A 23,024-nucleotide genomic window follows, 5' to 3' on the forward strand; every position below is an offset into this window, starting at 1 on the left:
TTAAATTCCAAGTAAAATATTGATGATACTATCAAATTTATTTCTAATTTCAATTAACACGTACAGGATGCAAACATTAATGGTTTGGAGTAGGGGTGCACATACCCTACCCATACCCGCCAATCCTACCCTACCCGTCAATTTTTTAACCGTATCCTACCCCATCCACTATTTGGCGGGTAGGATGACGGGTAAAGATTTTCTTAACCGCCAGTAAACGGGTAGGGTGGCGGGTAAAGCTCGAAATTATCATACCCTACCATCCTACCCGCCTATTTATATTATTGATCTCTGCCGTTGGTTTTCTTTTAATCTCTGCCGTTGATATTTATACTATGAATCTCTGCCGTTGGTTTTCGTTTAATCTTTGTCATTGATTTTCGGTTTCCTCAACCTAAAAAGTAAAAACTAAAAACTGAATTGATTTCTCAAACCAGAAGACTCTCTACGCAGAGAAACTCCCAGAACGCAGAAGCATAATCAAATCAAAATCAAATTTGTTAACAGATCTCGTTTAGGACCCTTTAATCGGTTGATTCAAGGTAAGATCTAACTTCAAAGTTGATTTTGTTTCATTTTTTTTGTGTGTGTTAAATTGATTGAAAAATCATAGGGTTTCATGCATGTTGCAGGATACGAGGAATCTGAGTTTGCAAAGCTAATGAAGGGTTTAGTGAGTGGTTCTTCCTCCTAATTTGAAATCCAAACTAATTTTCAAAGGTATGAGTAAAACCCAGATTCCTTTTTTTACTTTCTTTCCCAGTTTACCTCTTATATCACAGATTTTTAATGTTTATTTGAATCTTTTGATGCAGAGGGGTCAAATTGGAAACCTTGCATAGATAGAGCAAGAAGATAGAGAGAATGGGTATGCTTCTAACAATCCAATCCCAGTATCAGGTTTAGGGAGTAGTACAAATTCTCAAACAACCAAAAGAACAACAACTACTAATAAGAAGCTTAAAAAAGAAACCCCACCTTCAGTTGGAGCACCTGTCAAGGTAAAAAAATTCATCTTTGCATGTCATCAAACTCTTTGTAATTAGTCTCATTAAGGATTTAGATTTCATAAACAGAGATTTTATTAGTGATTTTGATAATGAATCGACAGGTGAGGAAAGAAAAAATCGGAGAAAGAATTGCAGCATTGCAACAACTAGTCTCACCATTTGGAAAGGTATAATCAATTTTTATTTTTTCTCAATTTCAGTAAAAGATAATAGGAATTTTGTTTCATTTTTTTTTTGTGTGTTAAATTGATTGAAAAATCATAGGGTTTCAATCATAAATAGTGTATCTTGCTTTCTATTCATATCAATTGTTACTCTCTGCTTAAATGTTTGCTTTCTATTCATATCACTTGTTCTTTGCCTTATAACCTCTATTTCTATTGGGAACCTTTTCTCTAGCTGCAGTATTCTTCTACAGTAGAAGTTCTACTTTGTTCTCAGGCTTAGTAACTGTTGCAGTATCATTACTGGTTGAGGTATTCTTTACTGGTTGCAGAAGTGACTAGTGAGGAAGCATGGTTGAGATTACAGAATTGATGTCAACGAGACCTCCTATTCCCTCTCAAGATTCATATCAATCTGTGCAACAAAGGGTAAGTGTTGTTATATCTCCGCCACCTCCACCTTCACCATCTTCTCAACCTGAGGTCAGGGAAAGTATGAAGCAGAACAGAACATCTTCGGTGTGGGAGCATTTCCAAAAGAGTGTTGATGAAGATGGTATTAAATGGGGGAAATGTAACTACTGTGAAGGTGGTAAATATAGGGATGGTGGTAAGAAGTATGGCACATCAAATTTGAACTGGCATTTGACCAAGTGTCGGAAGTATATGGAGTCACTAGAAGCTGCGCAGTTGGACTCTCTCGGTCAGCCTAGCAGTCTGGGAGATCAGCAGCAAACAGTTGGGGTTACGTTCTGTCAAGATGGATGTAGGAGAGCCTTGATAAAGTTCATTATCACAGATGAACGGTCTTTCTGAATGGTTGATGGAGAAGGATTTATAGCATTTTTTAGATATCTTGAGCCGAGGTTCAAACTTCCATCGCGGATGACCGTCTATCGTGATATCTGTGGACTGTTTTTGAGTGAAAAAGCCAATTTCGTGAACTATTTCAAGTCGAACAAGGTTAGAGTTTGTCTCACAACCGATACATGGACATCCATTCAGAACTACAATTACATGGTAGTTACTTCCTACTTCATCGATGACCACTGGAAGTTACACAAAAGAATAATATGTTTCTGTCAAATTACTAGTCATGGAATTGAGCATATTGGAAGAGCATTGGAGAAATGTTTGATAGAGTGGGTTCTTGAGAGAGTGTTCACCATCACGCTCGATAATGCATCTGCAAATAAAAAAGCAATTGAATATGTCCAAGAGAAAGTTGTAAGTTAGGGATCGTCAATTGTAGGAGGTAAACATTTACATGTAAGGTATGCTTCCCACGTATTAGCTTTAGTTGTTAAGGATGGGTTGAAGAAATATCATACTTCAGTGAGCAGAATCAGGTCGGTGGTTAAATACGTCACGGCCTCTCCTGCTAGAATGAAGAAATTCTTAGATGCCTTATTTCTTGAAAGAATGGAATACAAAAAGGCATTAGTGTTAGACGTGAAAACAAGATGGAACTCCATTTACTTGATGTTGGATGCAGCAGAAAAATACGAAAAAGTCTTTATAAGGCTAGGACGATCTGATAAATCATTTCGTGAGAGGTTTATCTTCGATATTCCCGATGAATCAGTAATGGGTGTTAATGTTGATGATATTGATAGTACTGATTTTCTTGATGAAATAGAATCAAGTTCTTCTGATTCTGATGCTGATGAAGTTCCCTTATCTGGTCGAAGAAAAGCCAAGAAGAAAAAGCCTCGCCTGCATGCTCCTGAAAAGTATGACTGGGCTAATGCTCGAGTCCTAGTTCAGTTTCTACAGGTATTTTAAATTTCATTCTCTTTAATTATCAGCATGATTATATCCATTTGATCAAATATCCCTAAACTTGATATTGCCTAACACATTTCACCACTGATTAGTTTTAGTAATCTTAAAACATTATTACTTTAATTATATTCCTTATTTTTAGTTTTTCTGTGTATTGTTTTAAAGAGTCAATCTGTGCCTGTTCATACTAGTGGTAAAGAATAGCTCTTGCTTTGCTTTTTAATTTCACTTAGATAACTGCATTTTAGCCCTGTATATTAATTGCAACTTTTAATTTCAGTGATTCCATTTCGGTGTGCACTCTTTTAGTCCCTGTATACTAGTTGTAGCCTAATTTAGTTTCAGTAGTTTTTATATTTCTTAGTTCATAATATTTAGCCATCTGTAAACATTTTCTAAGAATGTTTTGAGTAGCTTGTTGTGTTTCTTACGAGTTAATATGATCTGTATATGAAGTTTCTATAACAATTAAAACTGTTTCTACAGGTATTTTTTGAAGCCACTGTTGAGTTTTCTGGTTCTACGTATGTCACTTCGCATACATTTTTGGGGGAAATTTGTGATGTACGTGGAGAGTTAAATGAATGGAAAAAATCTCATCATGATACTCACTTAAGCCATATGGGTGAGAAGATGTTACTTAAATACAACAAGTATTGGGGTGAGCATAAGAACATGAATCCTTTATTGTTTATTGTTGTGCTTCTTGACCCAAGAGAAAAAGAACGTGGACTGCAAGTAATACTAGAAGACCTGATTGTGCATGATATTCCTTGAATGAAACAAAGATTGGTAAAAAATTGGTTAGATGAAGTGAAAGAGGATTTTAATGAATTATTCACAGCTTATAAGGCAGAATATATAGGTAAGGAAGTGTGTTAGCCTCGTCGGAGTCCGTAGGTGATACTGGTGGTAGTCCTAGTCAAGAGAGTTTTAGTTCTAGTTCTACGTCACATAGAAAGAGAAGACATAAGTCCCATAGAGAAGAACGTAAAACCCAGTTATCTATAACAGAGGATGTTGAGAGGTGGAAAGAGACTTATCGGAACAGATTTACTCACCAACAAAAGACAACAAAAATGGTTCGAAGTTTGATATACTCACTTGGTGGAAAAGCAATGCTGCAAGATTTGATATTCTATCACTTATAGCAAGAGATATACTTGCTATTACCGTCTCTTCAGTTGCAAGTGAATCTGCTTTCAGTACTGGAAAGCGAATACTTGGTCATTTCCGAAGTTCTTTAAAACCCCGAACTGTGGAAGCATTGATTCTCCTACAAAACTGGTTAAGGACACCGATTGATATGGATCCATATACATTTGGAGCTGAAGAGAAGGAGGATGACGTCTTAGAGTCAGGTATACAACTTTCCTACATTGATTCTCCTACATTTGTCAAGTCTCTGTTGTTTTCAGTTTCTTACAATATAGTATAACCATATGTATATTTCCATCAGTAAGTATACCGAGACCTCTTAATCAACATTTGTTGGTTCTCCTTCGGTGCAAGGATTTTTATTTTATCATGTTGTTGTAATCAAGTGCCATGTAGCTTGAAGTCAGAATTGTTTTACAGTTCGCAGTGCCTAAATCAAATCTTTTGATGACTGTAAAGGATGATTCAAGCGTATAAATGCATTGTATTATATTAGGTGTTGTAGAACTACCTGGAATGTATCTCATTAGGAAACCGTGAAGTTGCAGATATAGCTTTGGTGTCTTTTTATTGATGTAGTGGTGATATATGCAAAGAGATGTGATCTCAGAAAACAAAAAATATGCAAAGGATGACAGGTACTTGAACATGATTAGAGTTAGGTCTCTGTCATTATTCCTGTGTATGCTTGCACATGGTTTTGTTTGGCCATAATATGTTAAGGTTATAAGATAATGTCCTGCTTATTCAACACTTGTATATTTAGGATAACATTATTTCATGTCTGGGTTTCTGCCTTTTCTGAAATATACTGCCTTTTCTGAATATAGTGCTCTGAGTTGCATGTTAGTTCTAAACCTATCAAAGGAGCAGTTTCTTCTTCTTATTTTTCTGTACTTTTTTTGAAGTATAGTTACTATCTCGAACTCATAGAATTTAGCAATTTCCTAGCCTCTTATTTTGTCTTTCAAACATTAACAGATACAAAACTTGTTGTGATATTACTTGATGTTGGTATTATGACTGAACTTTGCATCAAATCATTCACTACTATGACTGAATCTAACAAGAGATAACTTGTATGCAGATTTATTTGGTGATCTTAGTACTTATTCCATCATCGTAGATGATGATTGAAGAAGAAGGTCAATATGAAGAGCTTTTGGTGATGATACTGTTATATGAAGAACAAGGTCACGTGAAGAACATGGAATTGGGCTGGGATTCATCGTCTATTTCAAAAAGAATACAACTCTTTTCTTGAGAGTACTTTTGTTTGTACATTTTTTATGGTTATGATTTTGTTTCTAAATTCATCGTTGGTCTACTAGCACAACATGCACACTTCCTTTTCTTGTTCAGATTCTGAAATTCAAACTTCAGAAAGTCATGGAGAAAAGGGAAAAACGGTTATACCCGCCACCCTACCCTACTCGACCCGCCAGAGAATGGGTTGGGTAGGATCTTACCCGTTTAATGGCGGGTAGGGTGGCGGATAAAAATTTTCTTAACCGCCAGTAAACGGGTAGGGTGGCGGGTATAGGTCATATCCTACCCACCCTACCGGTTGTGCAGCCCTAGTTTGGAGGCGAAACATTTTGTCCTTGTTCATGGAGGTGGGTTTGGTGCTTGGTGTTGGTATAAAATTATGACCTTTTAACATAAGCTGGATTTAAGGTTGATGCAATAGTGTTAATTCATTTATGACTGATAATGTTACTAGTGTTTGTCAGTATGTAAAACCACTCACTAATTTCATTGAGAAATTTGATGATAAGGAAAAGGTTTGATCTCTTTATCTTGTTTTACTAACGGAAAATGGGTCATTTGTCCAAATATTTTATATCACGGTTCAAATGGACGAGTAAAAAATAGTTTGGGTGAAATGGTCAAAAAAAATAGTACGGATGAAACTGGTTTCATCCTAACTTAAATTTAAAAAATAGTAAGGATGAAACTGTATATATCCTGTGTAAATTAAAAATAAGAAAAAATATTTGAAAATGGGCACGATGAAACTGGTTACATCCTGCCTATTTTTACATTTTTGTCCATTTAAACAGTATCAAAATCTAACTATCCATTTCACCCAGGAATTATTGATTTTGGTCTTTTAAATCAATTTTGTGTTTTACTAATTAGTTTTAACTTTGAACGAATCCATGAATGTAACTCCAAATTCGCCAACTTGAAAATGTTATGTACGTGGCGATGCTTAGTTTATGAGAAGTTTGGATTTGATGCAGGTGGTAATTTGTAATGGGGTTATACCTGATTATACAAGTTGTTCTTTGCATTTGCACGGAGAAATCATTTCAACAGGGGACCATTAAGTTAGAATTATGCTTCAGATATCAAGTAACATGAATTTGAATTTTCGTACTAAGAAACTGAAGTCTAGTTTGAATTTTTTTCCGGCTGGGCCACTTCTAGGTCCTGCAATTTATCCTTGTTACTGATTAGTGGTTTCGTGGGAATACCGTGTGCTGTTTATTATCGGATTATCGGTCCCTGCTTCAAATGGGAAATGAAATATGGATGGTGATGCTTAGAAATGTGCTGCTACGTCCCATAGATCTATGGTTGTGTAGCTGCATATTTTCTGACTACTACATCCAAGTAAGATTAAAGGCTAAAAATTACTTAAACATATAAGATTCATCATGGGCAAGATGTAAATAGCATGAAATGTAAAGATTCACACACGTATATAACGTAGTTCGGCCATGAAGACCTAGGTCCACGGAGAAGAAGATGTTTTCTTATTGATTATAAGGTCTTACCCTTCAAAGTGTTACAGATCTCTTCTAGATTTCTGACTTTCTCTCTATCTAAGTCTCTCTCAGGAATTCTCCGTAGAAAAACCATCTAACATTACATAAGTTGTCCATCTCCTGGTACATGGACTGGTATTTATAGATAGAATAAACTCGTAGTCGCTTGATCATCCGAGCTGGGTGAGCTGTCCTCCATCGTCTTGGCTCCCTCGGACTCGTTCTATACAGTCCCTCGTGATGGCATACTTGGTCCTCCCTCCGAGTTGTCTTGCTCTCCTTTGGATCGTGTTGCCCTTCTGTGGAGAACCTCGTGCTCCATCACCTCTGGGTCGTAGTATAGATCGTCCGAGTCTTCTGTCACGATGCCCCACTACCCAACTTCTGTTCTTATCCTTCATTAAATGCGGTCTTGCTTTTTAGACTTGACCGTCTGAGCAGATTAGACCTTTATACACACGCGTCATTCATGTGGCGCTTGTGCAGTTGCCTCGACTGAGACAAATCCTTCTCTCATCGAATGATTCGGTGCTCCAACCTCATCATCTCATCATATATTCATCCCTTGGGATGTTGACACGTGGCCATCGGGTATTTTACACACACATTTTGCTCATTTTCTTTGCAACTTGCCTATGGCATGATTGGAAGAAAACAATGTAACTGTCCCACCTTTTTCGACACGTGTACCTGTCATCCCGTTTTAAGATATCTATTGGTTCTCTCAGATTTTCTGGGAACAGGATGTCTTTTCTTTTGTACTTTTCCTCCGGAATTCTTATCCTCTAGCTTGTCGCGCCTTTGACCTTCTTGGGTTTGAGTCATCTAGTTAGTTTTCCAAAGATTTCCTCTTCTATTTAAGAAGGGTATTTTTGTGATGAGGGTATGGTCTCCTTCATTCTTTCCTCCGATGTATGCTAAATTTTTTCCTCCTCGTCCCCCATGGGAACAAGGTAGCTATTCATGTATTTTTTACCATGATGGTATGTCCTTTCATTCATATATTGCTTCGTTTTCTCTTGGTACTGTTCAGATCATCACCAATGTCTTCTAGGAGAGACCTATCTTTTCGCATGACATCTTTAGTCTCGTCTGTTCGTCAAGTGACTGCACCTCCTGTTATGGGATCTCGTATTTATCACTTATTTTACTTCTACGGGCAAGCTTCGGAACACCTCGTGTGTTGTGTTTCTTCTTACGACTGGACTTGGGAACACTGTATGTTGTGCGGAGGTGCTAGGGTATAAAATACTATTTCTGTTTTCAATCGTATATATATATACCTTTCCCCTGTTTTATGTCGTAGCACCAGAGGCTTGTAATATGTTTAAAGCGGTGGGAAGTCGATTGGCAGCTTGCTCCAGTCCAGGGTATGTGTGAAGAGAAGGGTTGGTTGTGCTCCTGCTCGTGGATCCCTCGTGATGGTCTGCTTGGTTCTTCTTCCGATTTATCTCGATTTGTACATCATTGTGTTGCTCTTCTTAAGTAACCTCGTACTGTACCATCCTCGGGTTATAGTATAGATCGCCTGAGCCTTCTGAGATGATGTAGACTCGTCCACGCCTCTTCTGATCCTTCACTAAATGAAGTCATTCTTTTTAGACTTGACCGTCGGAGTTGATTAGACAACTACTTACACGCGTCATTCATGTAATGTTGTAGCGGGCGTCTCGATTCAGAAGAAAAACTTTATGGAGTATTATATGGTGCTTATATCCTGACACCTTATCATGAAATCATCCCTTGAGATGTTGACATGTGGCCATCGGGTAATTTACCCTCACGGACACCGTGGCCAAAGCTTCTCTATTGTACAACCACATAGGTCCAGCCTCACGTACACCTCCAGATCGAGACTATAAAATCCATAAAATCGACGAAATTTGGTCGTACATATATTTCCATCCACGGATCCATCTTCTGATAAACACTAAGGGTTGCACCAACATCAGCGAGTTGGGGAATGACACGTGTAACCGATCCAACCAGGTTGAGACTTTTTGGGTCAAACCTAAGGTACCACGTCATAAATTCATTACATTTAGTCTTTTTTCCACGTCTATATTCATCTGCCATGTTAGCAGGAACCCAGTCAGCGAAATTTCGTCTATGAGGTGTGTTGCCACGTCTAGATCTTGTCTTCTGCCTCGTCTAGAAGACGTGCGTATAATTTATGCCACGTCAACACCATTGGTTGTCGCGTCAACAATGTCATTCCAGTTAGCAGTTCCATGTCATCCTCGTGATCCAATCAGCACTGACACATATATATGCAATAACATGCGCTCTTCAATCAAATCTTGTTTTTCCAAAAACGTTTTCGTTTTAAGTCCGAACAGAGGGATTTTTGGCTCATTCGTATAGTATTTTAATTCCCCAGAGCATGGAAAATTTTTTTTATGTGCCCAAGAAACTTTTATGTGCAGTTGGAGCAGCAACATGATCGAGTTCGAAGTTCGTTGATAACGACATGATCAAGTTCGAAGTTCGTTGATAACGGCATGATCAAGTTCGAAGTTCGTGGATAGCAACATGATCAAATTCAAGATGACGATTGCATAGACCCTTCAATATTGATCCTCGCACCACTTTTAAAGCACCTAAAGCCTCACCTTTCACTGAGCACTTAAATTTTTCTTTTATCGCAAGCATAAAATCTCGTCTTGCATGCGTGTATGAAAGACTTGCACCATGAAAAGCATAAAGTCTCGTCTCAACCACGATACCAATGCCTGATATTGGTCAAAAAACTTGTTCTCAACGCAAGAAACAGCCAGCCTTCCCGAGCAGCAAGCGTTATAACCTTGTTACGTTGCTAGAAAAAAGACTTTCCCCATCCGCAAGCACACAAACTACATTCCTTTCAAGTCTCGAGTAGCAAGTCCCCACGTGGCAAAAAGTCTCTCCTAGCACGTGAAAAATTTTCGTTGCAGGTTATCACTGTTGGGGCGTCTTTGTAATTTCTCTACTCACGCTTGAGGGCGAATTACGTGATCGACGATCGACGCGAAGGAAAAAAAAAAACTTCTTAACCCCCAACAAGTTGGAGGTTAAGAGAGGTTGATGTTTGTACCGTCAATAAATTAACGGAGAGCCCGCAAATCAATCTCGTTTAATCTGTGAAGGAAGATTCCAGAAGTTTACAGAAATCTTGTTGCCCAAGTTGCTTGCACATCAAGTTTATATCAGAATTAGAGTTACGTAACCATATAACTAAATGTATCCCCTAAAGGGAGAGGGAATTCTAGGTTAGCTAACCAAATTATTTTTGTAATCACATATCAATACCATAACTCTCTCCACCAGGTCCATCCATGGATGCAGGCACAACTTACGAAACCACGTTACATCTTTGTCTCTTCTCTTTATTTTTAGGGTGAAATACATTTGTACCCCTGTTTTTTTATGCCATTTCAAATGTATCCCCATTTTTTTGATTGTTACAAATGTACTCCTTTTTTTGACCACGGGCTCTCCAGGAAAATATGTTGGTCTAGCAAAAACCATTAGGGGGTTTCAATTGATCCTTTCCGGAGAATTAGATCTTGAAAAAACGGTAGATGTAAAGTTATCCTCCACGTGGACAGTTAAGTGGCCTTAAAAAGACTGTTTAGTCCTTTTAATAAAAACAAGCTGTTTAGTGTATTGAATTGCCGATTTCAGCTACTAGTTAACTCTGTTCCAGCCCGTGTACAAGGCACTATTTCTTTGACACGTGGCATTCTAAAATTGACCCCTGCTATTTTTTTAATAAAAGAAAATACTAAAATTCTAAGGCTACAAACTCAAAGGGAGAAAAAAAATTCTAAGGCAGAAACTAAAGAGAAAAGGAAGAAAATTAAAAAGAAAGTAAAAATAAAGCTAATATTAAAGAGAATGTCGAGAGCGTCCGTATCAGAAACTCAAAGCTTAAGGGATTCGTCAACCTCCTCCATCTTGCTGCCCTTAGCATCATGTTCAACAAGTTCGGGCATCTCTAGGTCAGCTCTTGTGTCAGTATTATCTTCGTCGATGCTCACACCCAACTTCAACATCCTATGGATTCTTTCGCCGAAGGTAGTTGGTTCAACAATTGAATCCCTGAAATAGAATCTGTAACTCGTGTGCTGCGAACTTCACCACTAATTTTTCCATCGCAGTAATTGGCATCTGCAACGGCAGGAACATAATCATCAAGCGTACTCTATACTGACCCATAATACACTATAGTGAAACTAGTCATAAGAAACGACCATTAAACGATAAACTACTGACATTGCAACTGAGTTGTGGAAAATTCAGCATCATCAATGCATACACTGGACGCTAAGGATGTGAGAATAGTTGCACATCAATGTGAACCACTCAGCCTTGGTGCCTGTAAGTTTCCTAAGTCACTCATCCATGCTATAGATGATAACTCCAGGCATGAGAATATGCTTGGCCAAATAAAATGACTTCTTTGTCAATAGTGTAAAAATTTCTATAAATAATTAGCTTTCATTCCATTGCCTAACTGATCGATCATGTTACCGTCTAAGATGGTTAAAGGCTTAGTGGAGATGGTGACACTGACACATGTTCTGAAATCTAATGTACCAGTTAATTACTTAATAAATAATAAGCCATGACACAAGCTCTCGATGAACGCCAATGTGGTCCAGAGATGATGTAGCAAATATCTGTTATTATCAAAGTGAAACATGACATTAAGAAATGCAAGACTTATTTTTAAACTTCCTAGCTGGTTGTTATCCAAATTAAATTCACACATCAAGATATTCAAAAGCAAAGAAAAATATCACAAGAAAAGCTACAACAAGACTGTTTATCACGACCGAGATTCATGGTTCCACTGTATCAGATCAATCAATGTCAAAACATGAGCTTGTATATAGCAAAACAGAACAATATTATACCATATAACCATGAATAAGCTAGGTGTGATAATGAAAACAACGGGATGATTTCCTTTGAGCCTTATTTAAAAGTAGAAGAGTTGTGACAAACTTAATTATCACATATAAGATATCTAATTGAGACTATCAATATGAGCAGGTAAATTATACCGTCTTGCATCTATATATTGGAATCATCTTCCACATATCACTACAGAGAATCAAATTAATGCAGTATCTAGTATGAAAAGAGCTCTGACATGCTGTCTTTGTGATGGGATAAATCCTAGAGTACTTAACCAAATTAGACTTGTGATACTATTTTATAATCTAAGATGATGAATCATAAATACTACTCCCTCCATTCCATTTTAGATGATGTTTTAAGGTTATTTTCTTGTTCCACAATACTTGAAAGTTTTCATATATTCCCACAAAATTACCAATAATACCCTAACACCTTGTCTTGGAATTATAAGTTTATTTTAAAATGCACTAATAACAATTAATGTTTGGAGACTTTTCTTATGGGTATAGTTGGAAAATCTTCATATTTCTCTCCATTTCTTAATGTACATGAAAACTCCTAGAATGTCATCTAAACTGTAATGGAGAGAGTTGGTTTTTACTAAATACCCAATTCATCAATTCATGGAAAGAGCTATAATGAAACCCCTATCATTACTGAAATGAGTAAAGAAAGCAAGAGGAAGTTTACCTTTGTTTCTTTTGGGACTTCTATCAAACACTTGTTATGCATTTTTGCTGGTGTTGGCCTCCAACCTCCATAGCCTATATAAACCCCAAAATCAGTTGTTATAAAGACCTTGGCGATTCTCAAAACTGAAACTAACCAAATTTAAGCTACAATTTACACATGCTAGAGATAACCCTTCAATTTTCAAGCTTCAATTCTCATAGCATATTACTATGCCCCATGGAAAATAAGTCTCAACCCTCGTCCTACAAGCTTTTAATTTAACTCTCAATTTTCTTATCTCAATTGAAAATCGCAATCTACATATTTCAATAGCAGTAGCCGTCAAAAAAAAAAAAAAATCGAGCACGGCAAGAACAAATCAGCACCGTTGCCACCAGCAACTTCAAGCGAGAACCCCATCAATAACACAACAGCAACCAAATCATTATGCCGCCAAGCACCATCTCGCCCACTGCCAAATCGTCACCAAAAAATTACCAAATAAACAACGCAAACGCAATCAATTGAAACAAACCCCTAAGATTTCTACCGATTTTGCTGAGAGAAGAATAGGTTGTTAAGAACCCGAGAGAAGAACAGAGAATAATAGGAACGAACGATGTGCCTCGAGCTTAATAAGTGACTTCATCTAAAGGGTAAAGTAGTAATCTGTGTTTTCAAATTCTCATCTCAGTCAACGAAAATTTGACCGACTGTACGATAAATCGACTAAACTAACATATTTGGATGGAAAAATTAAAACAAGCCTATATTTGTAAAAGTGAAAAAAACAGGGTACATTTGTCTATCCGGTATAAAAACGGGGTACATTTGTTTATAACCCTATTATCTTTATTTTTTATTAGTTTTAACCAAAAATTTCACATCATCTTTATTTTTTATTAGTTTTAACCAAAAATTTCGCATCATCAACACCAACCAATCGTGTTTAGTTCCTAAAAATAATTTTGGGTATAAACATCAGACTATTTAAGAAAATTCATTAAGCTTTATTTTACATTTAGTGCAAACAAAATTTCATTAGTTAAAAAAGATAAGGCGACCTTTGTGCTAATTTTTACTAGGCTTGGAGGCAAACACATATATTCCAAGTTCTTTTTTTCTGATAACCCGCTTATCAATCCTCGATTTCTGCAGAAAGGCGGAAAAAAATTACACATGGTTAGATGTTATAGGAGAAATGGTAAAAGGAAAACCCTTACTCCCCCCACCAAAAACCCACCCCCCCCCCCCCCCCCCCCCCCCCCCCCCCCCCCCCCCCCCCCCCCCCCCCCCAAAGCAACTGCACATCCCCCCCCCCCCCCCCCCCCCCCCCCCCACACACACATCCGGGTCCACTAAGTCTTGCCCCAAGTGCGCCATTGTCCAGGCAAACTTTTACCAGCTCTTCCAACTCTGGGAAGCTAAGGAATTGGAAAGAAGATAAGAGAAAAAAGACTTAGAAACTAGACAGCATTATACAATTATAGAAGAATCTTTAAGTAGATATGCGTGAAGATACGTCTACACCATATGTATCTATATAAACTACATGTAAACAAGCATGAAATCGTTACAATACCTGCATTCGTACAGGACACTGCAGCTTTGATGGCTATCATTCATCAAGTCACCAAGATTTTGTAGTATCTCCTCGTCACTAGAAAACCAAATTTGGTAGCCGTTAGAATTTATGGAAAACTAAATATAAGTATGGCACACGTGCTGACTCTAGAATTATGCTTTTCTTATTGTTCAATCGAAATTTATGTAGAGGATGACAGGACAGAAGAAAGAAAAATGGTACTTTTATTTCGTAGATCTGGTTTGGTGTCACACTTCATTACCACACTTTTAGTGGTAAAAATAAAAACACCATAAATGGGTAACAATACGCAAATTAATGGGTTATCATATTTAGACGTTAAATAATCACACATTTACAAGATGGGCGCACCTTAATTTTGATGATACAGCTTCCTTGAAAGCATAAACACGCTTAGCTTCTGAGTATACGTGAGATGCCCGCTGGAACAGATATATACACAAAATATAAAAACAACTACAAGAAAAGAACTCATACAAATTTGGACAACATCTAAGAAGTAAGGAGCAATTAACTTTTATTTCGTTTTTGGACAAGCAAACCCAGATCCATCCAAATTAATAATGAGTTTATTAATTGACCTAGAAAACTAGAGAGTTCCTAAACAATTTCGCATGGTTAGACAACTGAGTAATGAAATATGGATATGAAATTAGGAATTACCTGGAGCAATTTGAAGTGCTTTGTGGCCTTAAGCACATCCAGTGAAGATGAAGAACTAGAAAAGACTGATTCCAGACTTTCCTGTATGATTTCTTCAATTTCTCCAGTTGTATAAGGCTTTTCCTTCAGAAATTCCTGTCAAGGATGAAGCAATTAGACTTACAAAACAATAGTAACTGAAACTAAAAGTAACTTGAATTAAAAGAGCCAAATTTAAACGACCGTGTTAGTATTTTATGCTAGCTACATAAACATCATAAAACCCAGGAATCTTTAACCATATTATTGATATTAAACACGAACAAGTGTCGTACAATCATACTAATGGAGCATTGGCTCTTGCAAATCTTTGAATAGTGACGTTATTTGAAAAATAACTAATCTAAAGAGAGAGTCAATCTCTGAAGCCAGAAAGCATATGGATACCTTGATAGCAAGGACAGGATCAGATGAGCCGCGACTGTCAGCAAAAGAAACGCATAAACCCTCAACATCATCTAGAGATTTAACTTTAGAGACCGCATCCTCTTGTTTCATCCCTAGCCTTATACCAAGGACAATCTGCAATTTTTTCAGAAACCACCGAAAACTTATATTAAACTCAATCAACATTTTTCAGACTATTGTGGATTGCACCATAAGAAGTTTGAACAAAAAACAATAAAAACTCACTGCCGCTAGGCGACACTCAAAAACTCTGTTATTGTAATTTATTGCCGCAGTTATTCCTTTCTGGGGTTCTACCAAGGAATGGGCTACCACAAAAGTTCCACCAGCAGGAAGTTGCACATCAGTGGCATGGATAGGGTTGAAATCAATCAATGCTGCGGATCCACATTTCATTTTTTCGGAGGCTGCCTGCCAAAAAAAGAAAGATATAGCTTAAATCTTCGATGAACTAACCGAAAAAGGACAGTACTTAATATACAAGTAAACACATTACAGCCAGCAAGTATATTTCACTCATGTATTAAGTAAAGTATTTGTACCTAGGAATGACAGCATCAATCTACAAAAAGAACCACGCAGACGATACAAGGTCCACACCTTGAAAATTGAATCAAACATATGCCTTACAAACTAAACTTTACCGTATCTATACGCGTGAAAATGGATCTTACATATCGTGGAAATTTATATTATTGCCATTTCACATCTAATACGGGAACAATACAAGGAAACACAATGAGTCAAGCTGGCCAAACATTAGATCATTTTCATGGTCACGCAGGCAAAACAAAGTTATCCTTGCAGTATTCATAGTACTTTTCTACGAGTCCTGCAGCTGCATAATGAACTTCATGACTAGCTTCATACGAACTATGAGGAAAGTTATCGTACCGCTGGAAATCACACCAACATATGTGCAAGTTAGAGAAAAACTAAACTTACTTTTTAACCTATCAGGCAGTCTATATATTTTCTCAGTGTTGTCTTTTATTATCCGGTGAAAGTACTCGCCAATTCTTATCACTTGATGAACAGTCATATCTCGTTGAATTTTTTTTTTAATGCAAAATCTAAATCACAGTCGTCACCGTCAGTGCAAGTGCTTTCCTCTACCGCTAAAACCGCAAACTTGTTTGCTCGCAGTATACAAGGTAACATAGGGTTATGGGAATCAAAACCTCCAATTAGAACTGCCAAATCTTCCATTCTTGGAGAAACAAGCTGTTTCCTTATGAATCTTACAGCCATTTTTGCATAATAAACTGGATTATATTGGTTTACTAGAGGAATAATAAAGTCTAGAAACATCCGGAGCTTGCTGGATTGATCATCTACTGCATATACAATTTGATTCCCCGTGCAGTAGATAAAATTTGGTTAGAAAAAAGAAAAGAAACAGTTATTTTAAGAGATTGAATAAAATAATAGTACTTACTTCGTTTTACCAAGGCAGAATCTCCCATTAGAAGAATCTCGTGTCTCAACCTAATCTCCAGACTTATAGGAAAACAACATTCATACGGAGGCATGCCTCCTTGTTCAGTTTCAGTTTCAAATTTAGCTTTTACTTTTTGATAAATCTTTTCTAAAATAGACTTTTCAAGTTCTTGATATTTTTTTTCAAATTCAGCTTTTAATTCATGATAAATCCTTACATCTTCTGGAATAGACTTTTCAAATTCTTGATAAACTTTCTCAGATTCTTCATCGTCACCCTTCACGAAATCTACCGTTGCATTTCTAACATAAGCCATGGAGACCTAAGAATTCTGAGATATAAAAAATATAGGCTGATTTGATAGTAAATAAATAATACTTGGTTTCTCAAATTGGGAAAACCAAATAGAAAAGCTTGTATTTATAAGAGAAACTAAACTACAAAAAGGAAACCTAATACAACAGTGAAACATACTAAAAAAAGGACTCGATACAGTTTCCTTTTCTCTAACAACTATCAACACAAGGGAAAAGTTTCATGGGTCAGTGAGCCTAGCCAGTAACAAGAGTCTACTAAACCAGATCCCACCAGACTCTTGTCTATTGGCTAGGATCACTGACAGTGACCGGATACTCCATGGAATATCTCTATTATCACCCATAACTGCAGTAGTTACATTTACAACATCCTCTTCGATGATAATCTTCTTCAGGAGATAACCTTTTCACTAACGTTATTGATTCCTCCAAAAGTGGAGATGTTGCGTCCTGTTTCACAACCCAGAATTATCTTGATCGAGCAACATTGATCTTGAGCAATACTCCTGCCGCACCATTATTGGGGATGAAAGCAGCATAAACATTACTTTTAACATAAGCACTTTGGTGGTGGAGTCCATTGCTGTGAAAAACGACGTATAGCGGTTACCTGGATTTATTCATACAATTGGAAAGAGAATACTATGGTGAAAGTTATATCCGTGCTATTTCCTCAGCGATTCCTCTTAAGTTTGATGTGGTTACTAAGTTCTGTCCGACATTTGTGGAAAACCTTTTACCTGTTCGGAAGAAGCTGCAACACCATGGTACTCATCTTCCTAGAGAAAAGGTACTATCTGGAGTTGGATTAATGTCCCTTCTTAGGTGGTAGTGGACTATTCTGATGTGCTCGTGCGTACGTTCAAGCTCGTTCTAAAACAGATCAGTTCAATAAGATATGAGCAGAATTTGATAGTAAAATCCTATTAATCTGGGAATAATGCATTGCATATGGTTCTCGATTAGTAGTAAAAGTGTATTTAATATTTGATAGATTCTCTTCCGCAAAGTTCAAACGAAGGATCCAATCATCCAATTCTAAGTTAAAAATGTTTATGAAAAAATTAGTATCACCGCCTTTCTCAATGACATATCAACACTGTAAACAACTCAACTTATAATTCTACAGCAGATATTAAAATGTGTACTCTTTCAAATCTGACTTCGCATCACCCATATCCATATCTTCCAAGCATTCGTCGGCAGTGAGAGGGGGAAGTTGCCTCGTCTTTCGTCTCAGATTATGCTTGTGCCATTCACTCTTAAAGTGTTCGCGGTATTGCTTAGCGTCCCCCACGTACACATTGCAGGTACTACATTTGCTTTGTTTCACCTCTACAGCTTCGACTCCAGCAGCTCCATCTTTTCTTGTGGAAATCGACTGTTTCTGTAGACCTTCACTTAACTTGATCGCATCTAAATCTGCAGTGTTTGATGGTACTATAGGATGATGACTTGGTTCAATGACGTCCTTGTGATCATCGTAATGGTCAATATCGGTATCCTTCTCAAAGTGCACTGATACGGCAAGCATTTCTGACCTACCATGGAGAGTCCTTACCAGAGCATCACATTCTCGGAAAATACTAGGCTCCATCTCACAGACCTATTCAGATTCAGATATAACGAGGATTAAACCACAACATAAAATATGATTTTCCAAAAGGATCATACTATTCAAAATTCAGAAAGCACATCTTACCAAAGATATCTGATTTCCAGATTCATCTTTCGATGCTATATCTGCATTCCATGCATTGAGCTTTTCCATAAGAGAAGATGAACTTTCTTCAGGTATGATGAGCCGTAATCTCATTGGGGCTCTTTTGATGGGATACCGCTTCTGAATCTCACGTATAACTTCTAAGGCCTGTGCAAGTCATAACAAAGGATAAATTAGAAGCAGATAGAGAAATGAGTCGAGACTCCTGATATGAAAGAAAAGTGGTTCCCTAATTAAACACAGAGATAACTAAGAGGTGCCACTTCACATATCTAAAAGGTGGGTAATACATACCTGTTTCTTTGAGGTGCTATGAGGATCAACACCAAAGTGAATTCCATGCATAAGCTGCTCAATCATACTAATAGAATATGGACGTTTAGTTTCTGGATTGATCGTTTTCTGCATGACTATGGTTGCAATATCCCGAAATTGACTTGATAACTGAGAGTCTCTTTCCTTCCCAGCAACTTGAAGCTCTCCCTTCTGCATAATCTGCACAATTTTGATACAGCAAGCAGAAATCAGTATTTCCTTCTCATTACGTATAGAACACTAGAAAAGGACTGTGCGCGGTGATGGATCAATGATCAACTTGCCTCAATGCAAATCTTTGATAAGTCGTCCGTTTGAAAGGCAGCAATCATATCTTTGGACTTGGCAAGTACTCCTTTAGAAACGTTAGAGTAAACAGTAACTGACTGCAATACTTCATCTATATCTTTCTCTCTGCAAAGCAAAAGATTAAGGATATCAGTTCTTCTTGCACATACTATTAGATGCTATATACGAATCAAGTTAATTATTAATTTAAGGGATAGAGATTTAGGTGAAGATGATAATTACATTCCAGAACGCCACGAAAGGACTTTGTTCTTGAAACAGGCAATCTCGAATCGCATTCCATGCTTCTTTAGACGGACAACCGCAACGTTGGTCAATCTCTTTTGCCCTACTGGATCGTTAATCACACACCCCCTTGCTCGGAAAGACATCTCTATTGAATACTAACAGAGGATCAGTGAACGAATTATTAAGATGTTGGTATGATTGAAGGTGAAGACTGAATTATATTATAGATCAAAGGTGAAGACTGAAACGCAGAAATAATAAGAACCTACAACAGAATTGCATCTTTTATAGGGGAAAAACAATAGGTTACCGATTTCTAATTAAACTCTACTTTCCTTCACCTGGAATCTCAGTATTTCCGAAAATCAGACGATCTAATCCTAAAACACATTCCAGAAATATACTCCGAATTGAACTTCTAAACAACGGCACAAGGAGAGTTTTGCTTAACGGGAGGATAGGAAAACCTATATCACAATTTTATACCTACACACTTCAAATCCATCGAAAGAAAAGTAAAGGGCTTTTTACAAAAATAGGCCCGTTTTTTTAGTGCTTTTCATTTTTAGGCCATTTTTTTTATTTATTGCTAGACTAGGCAAGTTTTGACCAAAAGTGATGGATGGAATGTTAGCTGCAGTTATCTTCCAGCTGTCCATATCTTCTTAGCTAAAAAGACGTTTTAGTCCTTCAAATCTATTGAACATTCAGTGCTTGTTGAACTCATTGAATTGCCTGAGCATACATCATCAGTAAAGAAGCAACGCTGCACCGGTCGGAATGAATGCAACAGACATTACAGAAAAGTCCGAAGAATGGGAATGGCACTAAGACTGGAGGCCCTTTTTGCCTTCTGAATAGTGACATAGAATGGGAACATGGCCTTAACCCAGACAATTGCCTAACCTAAAGCTTACAATTTAGTACAGTATTTGAGACTTCAGACTTTCGAGACGGTGGACGCATAAGGGTGAAAAAAAAGACAAATAGCAGAATCTGCAGCTATTCCTCGTCTTTTACGTTAGGCGAACTTAGGCGCAGGCCCAAAAAAAAATAATGTGCATAACTGCTTATGCTGTAAAATCAACTATGCATAACTGCATAGCTTATTATGCATAACTGGTTATGCAGTAAAATCAACTATGCAGAACTGCATAACTTATTATGCATAACTGCGTAACTTATCATGCATAACTTGTTATGCAATAAAAGCAAACATGCTGAACTGTGTAGCTTACGATGCATAACTGGTTATGCAGTAAAATCAACTATGCAGAACTGCATAACTTATTATGCATAAGTTGTTATGCAGTAAAAACAACTATGCATAACTGCGTAACTTATCATGCATAACTTGTTATGCAGTAAAATCAACTATGCATAACTGCGTAACTTATCATGCATAACTTGTTATGCAGTAAAATCAACTATGCATAACTGCGTAGCTTATTATGCATAACTGCGTAGCTTATTATGCATAACTGGTTATGCAGTAAAATCAACTATGCATAACTGCGTAGCTTATCATGCATAACTGATTAAATTGTCCGTAATTGCACCTAATTTAAGCAAGTGGTTCATAACTTCATATGCTGCATAAATTATACGAAGGGAATGTTCATTATTTTTTTTCACCGGGTGTAATGTAGGCTGTTGCTGCAGTAGAGTTGGGAGTTCAGATGAAGGAGAGTGATATGCTCCTTGTTACTCAATCACCTAAAGCCACGGATTTCATCAAGAGTGCAGCATTGAACAATGTTGGGCGATTTTCTCAGGGAGGTAAAGGCTATGCAAGTGCTGCGTCCTATCCATCTTCAATCCCCCGATGTCTGTTTCGAGAAGAAGACGGGCTTCCCATTAATCCCACTTGGTAAGTTGCATTGACATTATGGATAATGGAGTGCGTAATTCAGTTACTGCCGAAACAACTTTCCATTAAGTTCTGTAATTACAATATAATGTTGCTTGATTTTGGATTGTTTATATGTAGGGGCGCTCACTGTCACGGGACTAGCATCAAAATGTATATTGTTAAGGATGCGATTGTAGTGGGAGGTGATGGCCGCACCGTTAATACATTGACTAAGGAGATTCGTAAGTAATTTTCATTTATATGTTTCAGTTAGAGATCCACATTCAACATTAAATTCAACACACTAGAACTACTTTACCTGAGTACCTAAAGGAGGTGCAAGATGTTTTCGACTCCCACCTTGCTTTGCACCTACATCACGTTGTCGTGAATGATTGATCAGGTATGGGACCGTTGCAAATTTTTTAGCCTCGCTTCCACTCATACATGGTGGGTTGGGCCTGTATTTTATGGATGATGCTTTTCATTATTGTTATTTGGCATATGTTATTCAAACTCAGCCTCTCCAATTCATTATCTTTCGAAAATCTTGTCTACAAAGCTTGGACCATGGTTTGCAACGAGTCGTGCATTTTTTTTTCTAGTGTGTGCACTGATACCAGTGTCGATTTTACCGCCCCCCATCAAATGAAGTTACTGGCGGTTAAATATTTTGAGGTTGTTATGAAGAACATGTCGGCGAAATAGTCAATGTCTCAACGTGATTGTGCTCTATGGAAATGTAATAACTCCATACATGCTCAAGACTTTCTTAAAGCTCTTCCTATCGAGGGCCTTAGTCAGAGAGTGGGGGGTTGACAATTTAGTGCTATCCTATGCTATCGTTTGTGTATCCCACATTTTTCTAAAGGCAGACAGTGTTCGTTCTGCAACCGTAACATCAATATTTATGGACACCGTGCCTTGCATTGTGCCCATGAGGTGGACTAAAATTTAGGCATGACCTTCTTCGAGATACCATTGCTGATATGTGTTTTCGCGCTGGGGTCCCCCCCAGGAAAGAAATTTCTTTGGGTTTCATGTCTAATGAGGGTGCAACTTTACGACCTGCTAATATTTTAGTTTATCATTGGGACAACGGTCGTGACATGTTTTCGGATGTAACTGTGGTCTCATCTTGCTTTCCATGGCTCAGGCCTTATACTTCTCACAAACTTCAACCTAGAAGCATTCACTGTGTATTTTTGGGTTACAGTTCTCATCATAAAGGCTACAGATGTTTGGATATCAAGACTGGTAAAGTTTATGTCTCAAGACATGTGGTCATCAATGAAAATGGTTTTCCTTTGAAACCTACTGCAGTTATTTCTTCCACCATTTTATCCAAGGGTTCAGCATCAGAGTTATCTCATTCATCAGTTGTAACTTCAGCACCTTCATCTACTTCTTCTGTTGTTTCTGACATAGTTATACAAATGGTGCTTCTGACATAGATGCTTCAACTGATGCTTCCAGTATATCAGTCACTCCAATTACTTCTACTTCTATTGCTTCTGCATCTGCTGATACTTCATTAACATCTAACACAGTTCCTTCTAATATACATCAAATCCAAACCAGAGGAAAATCAGGTATTTTTAGACCCAAAGTGTTTAATGCAAAGTATGTGCGCGCTTTCTGCAAATTTAGTTAGT

General features: G+C 37.4%; 2 protein-coding genes and 1 long non-coding RNA gene across 3 annotated transcripts; all 3 read right to left on the reverse strand.

The window, feature by feature from the left end:
- Positions 1 to 10,532: 10,532 nt before the first annotated feature.
- On the reverse strand, positions 10,533 to 13,065 carry LOC113342626. The gene is made up of 3 exons (XR_003356762.1): positions 12,855 to 13,065; positions 12,487 to 12,560; positions 10,533 to 11,040 (listed from the first exon to the last, which is right to left on the reverse strand). It is a non-coding gene; the product is annotated as an uncharacterized LOC113342626 (long non-coding RNA).
- A 1,335-nt stretch (positions 13,066 to 14,400) lies between these two features.
- On the reverse strand, positions 14,401 to 16,435 carry LOC113342616 (galactokinase-like). The gene is made up of 6 exons (XM_026587101.1): positions 16,301 to 16,435; positions 15,976 to 16,080; positions 15,410 to 15,595; positions 15,164 to 15,298; positions 14,738 to 14,872; positions 14,401 to 14,496 (listed from the first exon to the last, which is right to left on the reverse strand). The coding sequence occupies exons 1-6, from the start codon at positions 16,433 to 16,435 to the stop codon at positions 14,401 to 14,403; spliced, it is 792 nt and encodes a 263-aa protein (XP_026442886.1).
- Positions 16,436 to 18,077: 1,642 nt separating this feature from the next.
- On the reverse strand, positions 18,078 to 19,567 carry LOC113342605 (ribosome maturation protein SBDS-like). Its single transcript, XM_026587095.1, has 5 exons — positions 19,547 to 19,567; positions 19,265 to 19,402; positions 18,960 to 19,160; positions 18,645 to 18,812; positions 18,078 to 18,548 (listed from the first exon to the last, which is right to left on the reverse strand). The coding sequence occupies exons 1-5, from the start codon at positions 19,565 to 19,567 to the stop codon at positions 18,078 to 18,080; spliced, it is 999 nt and encodes a 332-aa protein (XP_026442880.1).
- Between the last annotated feature and the right edge of the window lie 3,457 nt (positions 19,568 to 23,024).

This window comes from Papaver somniferum, unplaced genomic scaffold, assembly GCF_003573695.1.
Source record: "Papaver somniferum cultivar HN1 unplaced genomic scaffold, ASM357369v1 unplaced-scaffold_45, whole genome shotgun sequence".
Lineage (NCBI taxonomy): Eukaryota > Viridiplantae > Streptophyta > Magnoliopsida > Ranunculales > Papaveraceae > Papaver > Papaver somniferum.

Coding starts and splice junctions, on each gene's coding strand:
- LOC113342616 (XM_026587101.1), bottom strand. CDS start 16,435: ATGGCTGTAAGATTCATAAGGAAACAGCTTGTTTCTCCAAGAATGGAA. Junction 16,081..16,300: donor ACAAGTTTGCGGTTTTAGCG/GTAGAGGAAAGC, acceptor TGTGATTTCCAG/CGGTACGATAACTTTCCTCA. Junction 15,596..15,975: donor AATACTGCAAGGATAACTTT/GTTTTGCCTGCG, acceptor TTTTTTTGGCAG/GCAGCCTCCGAAAAAATGAA.
- LOC113342605 (XM_026587095.1), bottom strand. CDS start 19,567: ATGCGATTCGAGATTGCCTGT. Junction 19,403..19,546: donor TGCGATTCGAGATTGCCTGT/TTCAAGAACAAA, acceptor CTTAATCTTTTG/CTTTGCAGAGAGAAAGATAT. Junction 18,813..18,959: donor ATAGCACCTCAAAGAAACAG/GTATGTATTACC, acceptor TGACTTGCACAG/GCCTTAGAAGTTATACGTGA.